This window comes from Schistocerca piceifrons, chromosome 5 (assembly GCF_021461385.2).
Source record: "Schistocerca piceifrons isolate TAMUIC-IGC-003096 chromosome 5, iqSchPice1.1, whole genome shotgun sequence".
Lineage (NCBI taxonomy): Eukaryota > Metazoa > Arthropoda > Insecta > Orthoptera > Acrididae > Schistocerca > Schistocerca piceifrons.
Genome location: NC_060142.1, coordinates 475,237,223 through 475,252,077, shown reverse-complemented (window position 1 = coordinate 475,252,077; position 14,855 = coordinate 475,237,223). Strand labels below are relative to the sequence as shown.

Here is a 14,855-nt window from a genome sequence, read left to right as displayed (position 1 = left end):
ATCGATTACAGATTTAAGTGACAGAAAGTCCTTTCTGAAAGTATTTGTATGGAGTGTAGCCATGTATGGAAGTGAAACATGGATGATAAATAGTTTAGGTAAGAAGAGAATAGAAGCTTTCGAAATGTGGTGCTACAGAAGAATGCTGAAGATTAGATGGGTAGTTCACATAACTAACGAGGAGGTATTGAATAGAATTGGAGAGAAGAGAAATTTGTGGCACAACTTGACAAGAAGAAGGGATAGGTTGGTAGGGCACATTCTGAGGCATCAAGGGATCACCAATTTAGTATTGGAGGGCAGTGTGGAGGGTAAAAATCGTAGAGGGAGACCAAGAGATGAATACACTAAACAGATTCAGAAGGATGTAGGTTGCAGTAGGTACAGGGAGATGAAGAAGCTTGCTCACAGGATAGAGTAGCATGGAGAGCTGCATCAAACCAGTCTCAGGACTGAAGACCACAGCAACAACAACATTTGATCTTACATTTCTCTCTTTTTGGTTTTCTCCCATCCCCATATCCTTTTCCATTCGCCTCCTACTACTTAATTGTACTATTCACTTCATGTCATCCTAATGTTTCTTTATTTCTCACCTAGTCCTATAAAAATGTAAATGTCATGTGACTAGGGCCTCCTGTCAGGTAGACCATTCACCGGGTGCAAGTCTTTCGATTTGATACCACTTCGGCGACTTGCGCATCGATGGGGATGAAATGATGATGATTAGGACAACACACCACTTGGTCCCTGAGTGGAGAAAATCTCTGACCCAGCCAAGAATCGACCCGGGCCCTTAGGATTGACATTCTGTCGTGCTGACCATTCAGCTACCAGGGGGTGGACACTTAGTCCTATCATCTTTATAGATGCTGCCACAGTGCTTGCCAATGTACTATCTTTGACAAGCAACTTTCCCACTTCCTATTAGTCTCCTCTCGTCTTCACCACAAATGAGTCCCTCTCATATTGAGGTATTGAGTGATCTGCTTCTCCTTTCTACCTTTTCTCAGCCTACCCCTCTTTCTTTACTGGGGAATGAACTCTCACTTCTCTGAAAACTAAGATAGGTCTTGTTCCTCCTACATTTGTATGTGGCAGAATTTTGCCTCCTGCAAGTAAGTATTGGCCAGCCATTCTGTGTCTGTAATCACACAAACTTTTTATTTTTGGGCTATTTAGAAAAAATGTGCCTTCAGGAAAAAGGCAAAGAATGATGGTGATTAATAGACATTTTGGATGATTATAAGTTTAGTATATCATCAATAAGAGGGGGCAGCTCATGGAGTTCACACACACAGCCCGGAGTCATGATGACACTTTGTCAAAAGTTAATGGAATTTTCTGTTATGTGGGTCTTTGTGACATGCACCAATTGAATGCACGTGAGAGGTTGTGTTTCCTTGTTTTTATTTATTGTTTCCAACCAGGAACTTCCAACATTGAAAAATTTAACATTTTTTAAGCAAATAATTTATTGAGAAGAGTGTGGTATGACTCACATCATGTAAAACCTTGTAATGTAAACAGCATCCTTATTCTTCACTTGATAGAGAAATGCTTCCATCTATGGAGCACACAACCATTCAGAATTGGCATTACACTGAAATGTGGAGGGTCTTGGTCACAAATTAATTTAATGATATGTTTTGATACATCATCATCAAGACATAAAATGAAGTACAGAAATGAGCAATACAAAAGTGGAACATGTGGAGCCAGGTGCACTGAATGCTAGATGCCACATTGCCTACTTCATGATGCCCTGGATGTTGCACATGGTTCCACATATATGAGAGCTGTATTCTCAGTACCTTATGTGCCATTTTTGTACTTCATTCTATATCTGACTATGACATATCAAAATGTGTTAATAAATCAGTTTGTGACCAAGACCTTAAATAATTCATTGTTTGCCGATGATCATTACCAACAGCAGTAGCAGCAGCCACCATTTGGCATTCACTGTCGCATAACTTGAAACAACAAATTTTTATGAACATCAACTGCGGAATAATAATTACTATGTCTCTTTTATTAGCGATCCTTATCAGTAGAAAGTTAAGTGGAAAAAAGGGGGGGGAGGTGGGTGGGAGGGTGTAAAGCACATTCAGAATCGCCAGAAATGAGAAACAGACCTCAGTGCTTACACATGATAAGTAATGGATTGTAGCATAACAGATTATCTGAACAATGAAAATTCTCTGCACTGTTTTTAAACCATAATCAACACAACAACAGGTTTTCGTCTTCTCTGCTTACAACAAAACAAGTACAGCGCAGCAAATGAACACTCACAGTATATTTCCGTGTGAGAAGAATCCCATAAAAAAAGCACTGCACTCTGATGATAACGTACTTCTTCAGCCAGTCTAGGAAGAAATTGCGAGATTCAATAATAGCTGGAAACCTCTGGAACAAATAAAATACTATCTCAGTAAACAGTACATAAATATGATTAAAAACACTATTTAAAATAATAATATTATGAAAAGGATAATTGTTATCACCATGTAGTGCAGATGCTGACTTACAGACAGGCACAACGAAAAGACTGTCAGGAAGTGAGCATTTGGTCAACAAGGCCTTCGTCAACAATAGAAACACACACACACACACACACACACACACACACACACATGCACACGCATATAAACATGCATGCATGCACACAAACACGCGCACACACGCACGCATGCACACGCGCGCGCGCGCACACACACACACACACACACACACACACACACACACACACACACACACACACACGTGACCACAGTCTGTGGCGGCTAAGGCAAGACCTCCTGGTCTGGCCTCAGCCACCATAAACTGTGATCATATGTGTGTGAGTCGTGTTTGCATGAGCATGTGTGTCTGTGTGATGTCTATCTTCAAGGAAGGCCTTGTTGGCTGAAAGCTCACTTTCTGACAGTCTTTTCTTTGTGCCTATCTGTGACTCAGCATCTCCGCTATATGGTGAGTAGCAACTATCCTTTTCATAATATTGTTACATTCCATCCTGGATTTTCCATTTTATATTTAAAATAATGAAACATTGTAGTAGAAAAGCATGGAAGAGCACAAAAAACTACAAAAACAGAGGTCGAGAGAGGTAATTTGGTATTAGGAAGACGGGATTATTCTAAGAAAAACATTTAAGTTGCTGTATTAGGAACCAACATGTTGAAACAAAAGTAACTGAGAAATGCACTCTTCCTTTAATTTTACGCATTGTGTGAATCTGTGCCGTGCCTTATGATTAAATGAAGTTCTGGGGTATGAAGTCCACCTTCAGTCACATTGCATTTCTACATCATTATATACAGGGTGAGTCACCTAACGTTACCGCTGGATATATTTCGTAAACCACATCAAATATTGACGAACCGATTCCACAGACTGAACGTGAGGAGAGGGGCTAGTGTAATTGTTTAATACAAACCATACAAAAGTGCACGGAGGTATGTTTTTTAACACAAACCTACGTTTTTTTAAATGGAACCCCGTTAGTTTTGTTAGCACATCTGAACATATAAACAAATACGTAATCAGTGCCGTTTGTTGCATCGTAAAATGTTAATTACATCCGGAGATATTGTAACCTAAAGTTGACGCTTGAGTACCACTCCTCCGCTGTTCAATCGTGTGTATCGGAGAGCACCGAATTACGTAGGGATCCAAAGGGAACGGTGATGGACCTTAGGTGCAGAAGAGACTGGAACAGCACGTTACGTCCACATGCTAACACCTTTTTATTGGTCTTTTTTTACTGACGCACATGTACATTACCGTGAGGGGTGAGGTACACGTACACACGTGGTTTCCGTTTTCAATTACGGAGTGGAATAGTGTGTGTCCCGGCATCTCAGGCCAATAGATGTTCAATGTGGTGGCCATCATTTGTTGCACACAATTGCAATCTCTGGCGTAATGAATGTCGTACATGCCGCAGTACATCTGGTGTAATGTCGCCGCAGGCTGCCACAATACGTTGTTTCATATCCTCTGGGGTTGTAGGCACATCACGGTACACATTCTCCTTTAACGTACCCCAAAAAAGAAGTCCAGAGGTGTAAGATCAGGAGAACGGGCTGGCCAATTTATGCGTCCTCCTCGTCCTGTGAAACGCCCGTCGAACACCCTGTCAAGGGTCAGCCTAGTGTTAATTGCGGAATGTGCAGGTGCACCATCATGCTGATACCACATACGTCGACGCGTTTCCAGTGGGACATTTTCGAGCAACGTTGGCAGATCATTCTGCAGAAACGCGATGTATGTTGCAGTGCTCTCCGATACACATGATCGAACAGCGGAGGAGTGGTACTCAAGCGTCAACTTTAGGTTACAATATCTCCGGATGTAATTAACATTTTACAATGCAACAAACGGCACTGATTACGTATTTTTTTATACGTTCAGATGTGCTAACAAAACTAATGGGGTTACATTTAAAAAACGTAGGTTTGTGTTAAAAAACATACTTCCGTGCATTTTTTGTATGGTTTTTATTAAACAATTACACTAGCCCCTCTCCTCACGTTCGTTCTATGGAATCGGTTCGTCAGTATTTGATGTGGTTTACGAAATATATCCAGCGGTAACGTTAGGTGACTCACTCTGTATACTCTGCAAGTAAGCATAAAATGCTTGATGGGGCATATATCTTGTACCACTACTAGTCACTGCCTTTTCTGTTCCACTTGTCTTGCAAATGGAATGAGAAAAAAATGACTATCTACATGGTCTATGTACAAGCCCTAATTTCTCATGTTGTCTTTGCAGTCCTCATGCAAAATGTATGTTGGCAGCAGTACAATCATTCTGCAGTCAGCTGCAAATGCTGGTTCTCTAAATTTTTCACAACAAGAACGTCACCTTCCCTCCAGTGATTCCCATTTGAATTCACAAAGTATATCCACAATGCTCACATTCTATTGAACCTAATGGTAACACAAATCTAGCAGCGCGCCTCACAACTGCTCCAAGATTTTCATTTAATCTGGCTTGGTGGGAATCCCAAACACTCAAATACTACTCAAGAAAGGTTCCCACTACTGTCCTGCACACGGTCCTTTTCATAGATGAGCCAAATGTTCCTAAAATTCTCCCTATAAACCGGTCACACTTTTGTATTTCCCACTTCTGTCCTGTTCACTGCATCAAGCAGCACACCACTAGTACTGTATTCAAACATTACAAGATTGTTTTTGGTACACATCTGAATTAACTTAAATTTTGTATAGCTAGAGCAAGCCGCCATTCATCACACCAAATACGAATTCTGCCTAAGTTATCTTATATTTTTCCACATTCACTCAATGGTGATACTTTCATATACTACAGCATCATCAGCAAACAGTTGTACACTGCAGTTCACACTATCTGACAGAGCATTCACCTTTATAGAGAACAAGAGGGATCCTATCACACACCCTTGGGGCACTCCTGACAATACCTTTGTCTCTGATGAAAACTTGCCCTTGAGGACAACATACAGGACTCTATTACCTAAGAAGCCTCCAAGCCACTCACATATCTGGAAATCTATCTGGTACGGTTGGACCTCCGTTAACAGTCTGCAATGAGGCACCATGTTGCACGTTTTTCAGAAAGCTAGGAATACAGAATGTGCTTGTTGCTCTTCATCCATGGTCCGCAGGATATCATGTGACAAAAGGGCAAGCTTAGTTTTATAGTCTGTAGCTTAATAATAAAGGTATGTGTTAGCAGACTTACAAATGTATTGCTTGCTCTGCAAAAAATATTTTATATGAAATATTACTGAGTAGCATTCAAATAAATGGCATAAAAGACAATGATGAGCCAAAACATTATGCCATGTGTTTAACAGTGTGTTGGTCCACTACAGAATGCAAGAAAACAGTGGTTCTGCATGTCATGAATTCAACAAGTCCTTGGTAGTTTTCAGAGGTATGTAGCACTGGATGATTATGCACAGGTCACATAATTCCTGTTAGTTAGGGGCCAGTTGTTTCTGGGCATGGAGCTTGTGCTGATAGCATCCTAGATATGTTCCCTCAGGTTCAGATCAGGCAAATTTTGTGGCCACGACATTAACGTGAATTCACTTATCATGCTCCTCAAATCACTGTAGTGTGACTCTGGCCTTGTGACATGGACAGTTTTCAAGCTGAAAGACATTGCTGCAGTGGGGGAATATATCAAGTATGAAGGGACGCAAATGATCTGCAATAATGTTCCCTTATTCCACAGCTGTCATGGTGCCTACAACTACTAGCACAGGTCCCAAAGAATCACTAGTTCTTCACAGCATAATATTGCATGTGCCCAGGGAGCACTTCAAATTTTGAGCAGCTGATTGATAGTTTCATGCTGAATAATGGCATTTGTTGCTTCTAAGCCCACTAGTTCTCATACACAACTGAAATTAAAAGGAGCCAGTAGCAAAACTAACACTGTGGTAATAACTGGTATTGTTATTGAGCTTTAGTGATGTAGTGGATCACAGATATTAATTTTTTTATTACTCGTGAATGGGTGCCCACAGGGTAAAGGACTGCAGGCTGTGATAATACCTGGGACCCTAACCTACACACCTGCATATGTTGTTTCAAAGAGTCTCATTGTAAGGGAAGCAATATCAAGAATTCCTACAATCAAGAACAGCAATTTTACACATACAAACAAAATTATTACTTTAAAGTATCAAAAGCAGAAAACAGTCTCTGTCACAAGTGTTTTATTATTAACGACAAGTTTTGCACAGTTAGCACGTCTTCAGATAATCTGTAATTAGTAATGACTAATCTCGTAACATCACAGTTTATTTGCAAACCTATCTAGCACTAATCAATGGGATAGCTAATATCAGAGACATATTTTGGACAAACAAGTGATGTTAAAATATGGTTTCAGGAGCACTTTCTTGCAAAAAGGGCACTGTAAAGAATAACTCTTCTTTCTCTGAACATATTAGCGCTTATGGCCATTGTGAAAGCATGCTCAAGTCTCCCCAAATCCTACATGTAGCACCTAATGGGAAAGAATTAACCCTGAAAGAGTTTGAGATAAGCGAATCTCTCAACTCAGAAAACTAAGCTTTAATGACCGATCAACTGGTCAAATTGGTCAAAACCAAATTTTTTGTGATACTATGATGTTAGCTTTGTCAAAATATAAATAGTTTCTTCTCTTCTTTTTTGTGACTGTTGGGTCTGCGCATCATTTTTGCTGCATTTGTCTTCTACCACCATGGCCTCATATTCGATTTCCACATTACCTCAATATTTTTTAAGCTTTTGTGTTTTTTAACTCTCCTTTCCATACTGTGTTTTTTAACTTCCTGCCTTCCACGTGTTTACCATCTCCTTCCTTCTCATCCCGTCTGGTAATCTGCCCTAATCGGGGCAATTTTTTCAAACTCTCTCCATTTCCTAAAACCCAGCAGTCCTTTTCCTTCACCTCTCTTCCATACTCTTAAACCCTTTTGACAGAAGAAAGAGGCACTTGCTCAGAAAGCTTGAAAATGTCAGTACCTTTATATGTGTTTTCTCCTGCCGCCACTTTATGAGTAGGTTTTTGATCTATGCAATTATTTTATATTTTCAAAAAAGAAATCAATTTAGAAAGAAGAAGGGTAATTGGGCTTTGTGGTTGCATCCTTTTTTATTCAACAAAATTTCCAGTTCACAGGTGTACTGCCGGTCCACAGTGTCCAACGGCCACAATATTTCGGCAATCAGACATGTCGCCATCGTCAGGTGCTCTGACGAACTGAGCTCCTGAGTGTGGGTGGCCGTCTTAAATCCCCTCCCCCCTCGCAAGGCATTCTCTCCGCGGTCCGTGCCCACAAGTCAGCAGTTGTTGAGATGCTGTCGTCGGCGTCTGTGGTGGCGTCGGTGCAATTGCCTCATCCATCCTAGTTGCCCGTTCGTTTCCTTTGCTGAGTATCTTTTTAATTAGACTCAATGCTGGTTCCCATGCACTGCTGAGGTTGTAGCCACAATCTCGGTTGCTGAGTCCCCCCTGGAACAAATTTTGATAGCCTCTCTAATGACGCTGTCCCAGTGTTTAGATGTCTGTGCCAAGACCCTGGTATGTTGGTAGTCCATTTCGTGATTTTCAAACAAACAGTGCTCTGTGACCGTCGACTTGTTGGGGTACCAAAGTCGAGTGTGCCTCTGATGTTCTCAGCAACGATCTTCGATGGTGCGCATTGTCTGTCCAATATAAATCTTCCCACATTGACACAGAATCTGGTATACACCGGCCTTCCACAAACCGAGATTGTCTTTGACACTTCCCAATAATGCTCATGTTTTATTTGGTGGGTAAAAGACAGTTCCTATTCGGTGTTTCCTCAATATTCGTCCTAGTTTCTCTGATAGTGCTCCAGTATACGGTATATAGGCAGTGGCTATCTCTCTCTCCCTGACTTCTTCCATCTCCACGCACTGTACTGTAGAGGTGGGGTGGAGAGCGCATCTGATCTGTCATTCCGATTACCCGTTTGTTTTCTACGTTATGCGGATGACACATTCATGATCTGGTCCTATGGAAGGGACAAGCTCCTAGACTTCCTTACACATCTAAACTCCACACATCCGAACGTAAAATTCACTATGGAGACCGAAGCAGGAGGAGGATTACCATTCCTGGACGTAATGGTCAGAAGAAGAGCGGATGGCACCCTGGGCCATGGGTTTCAGGAAGAAAATGCACACCAACCTGTATTTGCATGCAGATAACTGCCACCACCCTGAGCAGAGGAATGGGGTGCTAAAAACACTGGTGCACAGTGCGCACACCATCTCTGACGCAGAGAGTCTGCTCCAAGAGCTGGAACACCTCAAGATTGTATTCTGGAAAAACGGGTACTTGGAATGGCAGATCAGACTCGCTATCCGCCCCACCTCTACAGTACAGTGTGTGGAGATGGAAGAAGTCACGGAGAAAGAGATAGCCACTGCCTATATACCGTATACTGGTGCACTATCGGGGAAAATAGGACGAATATTGAGGAAAAACTGAGTAGGAACTGTCTTTTGCTCACCAAATACAATACGAGCATTATTGGGAAGTGTCAAAGACGATCTCGGTTTGCGGAAGGCCGGCATATACCGAATTCCGTGTCAATGTGGGAAGACTTATATGGGACAGACAGCGCGCACCATTGAAGATCGTTGCCGAGAACATCAGAGGCACACTCGACTTTGGTACCCCAACAAGTCAGTGGTCGCAGAGCACTGTTTGCTTGAAAATCACGAAATGGACTACCAACATACCACGGTCTTGGCACAGATATCTAAATACTGGGACTGCGTTGTTAGGGAGGCTATCGAAATTTGTACTTGGGACGGACTCATCAACCAAGATTGCGGCTACAACCTCAGCACGGCATGGGAACCAGCATTGAGTCTAATTAAAAAGACGTTCAGCAAAGGAAACGAATGTGTGACTAGGACAGATAAGGCAATTACACCGACGCCACCACAGACGCCGACGCCAGCGTCTCAACGACCGCTGATGCATGGGTGCGGACCACGGAGAGAACGCCTCGTGAGGGGAGTGGACTTAAGACGGCCACCCACGCTCAAGAGCTCAGTTCGTCAGCACACCTGATGATGGCGACATGTCTGATCGCTGAAATATTGTGCTCGTTGGACACTATGGACCGGCGGTACACCCGTGGACTGTTCCAGCAAGAAATACGCTGGGAGAAACTGAAGAATCATAAAATTTCCAGTATTTCATATAAGCAATTGGTCTGAGAAATGCTAAAACCGATGCAAATACAAAAGAGCGTATACCAGTTACAACTTGACTGGTGATCACCCAGTTTTTAGCTACTGGTAATTCATACAGAAGTTTAATGTCTTCCTTTAAAGTTCATTATTCTTCAATAAGCCTCATGGTACCAGATGTATGCAATGATTTGGAAGGACTGAAAGATTTTTCTATGGGAAATTATCAATAAGAGGACAATTTTTGTTCACCAGCACACACCACTGTTTACACTATCAATTCCTGCTTCTGGTATGTCTCAAGACAGTATGAAACTCATGCCATCAAATGCAAATCGTGTGGGTGAAAAGTCACCTGCACTTCCACTCTTCACTCCAAGTTCACCTGCAACAGATTGTCAATTGTTTTTTCAGATGCAATTTTTGTATATATTACTTTTGACATCGCATAGCTCTGTTTGTAGGTGAATCACATTTACAAAATTCATTGCTCTCTGGTTTTTCCACTTCTCCATTGCTGCACACAACAAACAACTATTAAACACATGGCTATGTGCAGGCACACAAACTTTCGAACAAAAGCAAAACAATATTATTTTTGCTCAGACACGGACGGTAGTGCTGTTAGTGAGATGAGGAGGAAGCAAAGGTAAGAGCGAGGGAGAAGCATTTACAGGCAAGGAGCAGGACAGATATTGCCCCGCAATATGAAATATTCTCCACCCTTGGTGGACAAGACCAGCAACCTCTTGGCAACTACCTGCATCAGCAATATCGTCCAGCCATACCACAAAATTGTGATCTATTGCAGCCACACTGCAGCAATGCTGATGGTCACACTGTTGCGGCCAAGCATTGTCATAAAATACGCCTCATCCAAAACATCTTCCGTCGTTAAAAAAACTGTTAAACTGAACATGACACAAAATGTTTTTTAACAATCCTAAATGAGAGATAAAATCAGTAACAAATGGGTAAGGTTTTGAGGTTCATCACCATGGGAAGTAAGACCACATTTTAATTAATATGCTTTTTATCAACTGTTCTCAAAAAGTTATTTAAATTTTATTTAAGTACATCTGAATACATGATGCTAACATGCAACACCTCAACTCATGAATAAAATATTTGAAAAGATCAATTATTGCGAACAGTCTATGTAAAATCTTTGGATTACATCCACCAACTCCAGATTAATTCCCAACAGTGATAGACTGCCCAAAAGTCAATATTCCAATTTTCCATTTAAACAAACCATACATTCCTACTTTAAAATTCCAGCTACACATAACAACTCAGTAGATTAAGGTGCAAACCTTATAACAGAAATAAAATTTCAGACGTATGAATGACCCTTTTGTGCTACACCATGGTGCAAAATTTACGGTCGACCCGAAAATTGGCAACAGTCGTCGCAGGCTTACATGAAAATTCTATTTTATTTTCTAAACACCCTACGGCTAGGTTCAGAATTGTGCAGACAACACAAACTCATGCACATCTCATGTACTACAGTAGTGTATATATACTTATGACAGGCGCAGCAATTAGAATTTCCTGGTTAATGAAACAAGGGAGCAGCGCCATACATTAAAAAAGGCAGTAACATATGGTATGGTAGTGCTTTGTTGATATGGCTGTATCCACCGGTATTCAGGTTTTATGGTTACCTATATTGTTTTCTAACTAAACATATATTGTATCTAACTTTGTGAAGAAGAAGTAGTTATTACCATGGAAAAGAGGAAACAAACACAGTCATGAAGCGAGTGTAGCTGGTGACAAAGTGCGAAGGACAATGTGAATGTTCCCTGGGTGCACGAAAAACAAATTGAAGTTTGTCAGACAGAATCAGCCAATAGCAATAGTGTTCAGCTTCTATCATCTTTCTGCTCTGCTAAAAGGAAAGGCAATAATGCCGTACCAGCATTCCAAAATAAAAGGAAATGTAATAAAAACTGGTCAAGCCATTTTGAGTGGCTACTGTATGATGATACAACAAAAGCTTGCATCTTGCAAATTTTATGCACACATGTAAACTAGTAATGTGGACCAGCAGTTGGTAAAAACGTTTTCTGCATAAAAAAGTCCTTTGTTCTGCATACTCAGAATAAAGAGCACCATGAAAATGTTGCTTATGTAAAGGCAATCAAATGTTCCACAGAATCATCAATGGCCAGATGCATTAAAAAATGAATAGTCAAATGTTTTCCTACCACCTTACATAGGCATGAGAAGCCATTTTAAAGACTGTGCACCTTCTGTGTTTGGCAGGAAAATTAAATGTGACTGTGTAGTGCAAAGAATTTATTCATTTTATAGCGGATAGACAGAAGCAGGTTCTCATACACAATTTAAAGAACTGTAAATACCTCAGCCTTCTAACTGATGGATCCACTGATCGATCACGCAAATGTGTACATTACAAGCATGGATGCAAATCATAGCCATAACAAGGAGGACATTTTAAGTGTAACAGAGGTACCAGTCTCCACTTCCTCTGGTTATTTCACAGCTTTAACAGATTATTTAGATATGATCATACACCCAAGTGAATACAAAGAAAATGTTATATTATAAGCTTAGGTACTGATAGCGCTGCAAATATAGTTGGGCACAAATCAGGATTAGCTGTGGAAATGAAAGTTCTTTACACGAAACTGGGAAGTATTCACTGTCTCACACACCACTTGCAGTAAGATATGTTGAATGCCTGTGAACATCTCAAAACATTTAACTCTGTGGTTAGAAATATTTTCAAATTCTACTATGAATCAACAAAAAAGACTTCAGATGTTGAGAGAAACCGCACAAGTTCTAGGAGAATTTTTTTGTAAATTCAGTGATATCTACAGTGTCAGCTGGTTAGTCAACACAGAGAGTGTAATTCAAGCTCTCTCGAACTACGGAAAGCTGTTGTGACCCACCTTGAACACGCAGGCTATGGAAATGATGATGACACTGCTAAAACTAAGGATTTCCTGAAAAGTCTAAAGCAATTTAAATTTGTTAGGCTTCTCTACTTCCTGTTGGGACTTCTACTGGAAATTGAATCTATTAAGTGTGTCACTAGATAATGAGGAACTCCTCATTTCATTCCTGATAAAAGCTGCATGCTGCGTCTCAGTTTTGGAGGACCTGCAGTATACTGCTGGACCAAGTGAACAAAGGTTTTTGAACCAGGTATTCATTTCAGGAAAAATTAATGACATCCAGCTGACAAACATTCAAACTGGGGAGCAATAGTACCAAACTGTAACAGGTAACTTAATAAAAAATGCAAAGGTGCAAATGACAGAAAGGCTGTCTCGTCAGATGATATTACCTCTCTGCATGTTTTTGACATCTTGAGCTGCCCTCACAAAGATAAAATTCTTCAATTTGGAAATGAAGAAATAAAAAAAAGCTCTTTGGTTACTTGAATCCAACACTCTTTGATGAGAAAGTGGATGTTCTATTAGCAGAATGAGCACATACAAACTATTGTTTCATGTGAGAGAGGTTTCAGCTGTCACAATAGGGGAGGGGGGGGGGGGGGGGGGAATCTACGTACAGGACTCGGCTGAAGACACACTGGAGGATATGCTGGTGATATCTGATCTCTGAGTCTGATCTAAGAGCTGCCACTGATAAGTGACTGCAGAAAGATGACATTATACAAACATGAAGTGCTATACCACTAAACTATGGTATCAGTATGTATTTACGTTTGCAATGCCTATGTTGAACCTTTGTATTCTATCAAACAATTTGATATAGTGTTATGTACAAGGATACTGTTCGAACAGTTTGTCAGACAAGACGGGTGGGGGGGGGGTTATTTTATCATAATCAGATGAAGGGGTTGAAGCAACCCAAGTTGTTAGAATGGCTAGTGGCTTCAGAATAGAAATTTCATGCCCTGTGCTAGACTGAGAATGTTTTACCTTTCTCTCGTAAAGAAGCTACTAAAGTTGATGGTAAAAGGGCAATAGAAGAGGGTGTATGTCACCTGATGAAACAGTAAGTCATTAGGCCATTCAGCACTGCCACTGGCTGTGACATTCTGCCTGGCTTATACGCATGTGCACGTTTATGTTATCCCTGTTACAACAAATGGTGTTTATGTAGTGGCACATGTTACCAGTTATTGCTGAAATGGAATAATCGACAAAGATCATTATACAGTAATTTAAATATAATATCTTTATCATAACTTAGTCCATCTGAGTGCAGGAACTTTGCAACAAGCTTAATGTTGTTGCTGATAACTGTAGTTCACAATTCTTTGAATTTTTCATATGTAACTGTTAAATGATAAGGACATTTTAGGACTATAATCATAATCATGTAAATGACGACAGATCACAACGCAGAAAATGTATGAGGCACTAAGCATCAGAGGCACACAGAGAAAGGATGCTAGAGGCTTGATAGCAAGTGCGCGTGCACACAAATGCAACAAATATATGAGGCACTGAGATGAGAAACACACACAGAAAGGATGCTAAGCTTGACAGCACGCACTTGCGTGGGCGCGTGCGCACACGGGCACACGTGCACACACACACACACACACACACACACACACACACACACACACATACAGACACAAAGGGTTGGTAAACATTACCTCAAATGCCTTTTCTAATCTGGAAACATTCACATCTATTTCTGAAAATTTTGCTGTCTTCTCATTCAATGCCTTAACAATTTCTTCTTTGGTACTCTTCTCTTGTTGCTCAAAATTTCTTATGTACTCTTTTATGTTTGTCAGTTCATCATTAATTGCATGACTAGACCTGAAAAAACAAGTAACTATGGAATTAACAGTTGTACATTTTCTTCTATAGAGGTCAAACATCACACACTGTTTAACCAGTAAACTAGTTCTGAAGTTTCATTCACTTTGGGGGAAAAATATTACATAACACATGCCTCTGTCAGGCACTTAAATGTGATTTGCAGAGTATCCATGTAGATGTAGATGGGAGGAGGAAAGTATAAGTACACCATTACAATGGCACATCAAGACAGTAACTGAACACACACATAAAAAAGGATGCAACCACATATATGGAACTGACTCTCACTATCTGCCTGGTCTGAACATATCACTATTTTTTATTAACAGTTCTATTTCTTCTCATT

The 14,855-nt window shown here is 40.6% G+C and overlaps 1 protein-coding gene across 2 annotated transcripts in view; it reads right to left on the bottom strand.

Moving 5' to 3' along the window:
* Window positions 1-14,855, bottom strand: part of LOC124798288 (structural maintenance of chromosomes protein 6) — a 218,138-nt gene that overhangs the window by 45,460 nt on the left and 157,823 nt on the right. For both annotated transcript variants that reach the window (XM_047261615.1, XM_047261614.1), the window contains 2 exons: window positions 14,338-14,506; window positions 2,299-2,412 (listed from right to left, as the gene is read on the bottom strand). In XM_047261615.1, coding sequence (XP_047117571.1) covers window positions 2,299-2,412; window positions 14,338-14,506 — 283 coding nt within the window. The remainder of the gene's footprint in view (window positions 1-2,298; window positions 2,413-14,337; window positions 14,507-14,855) is intronic.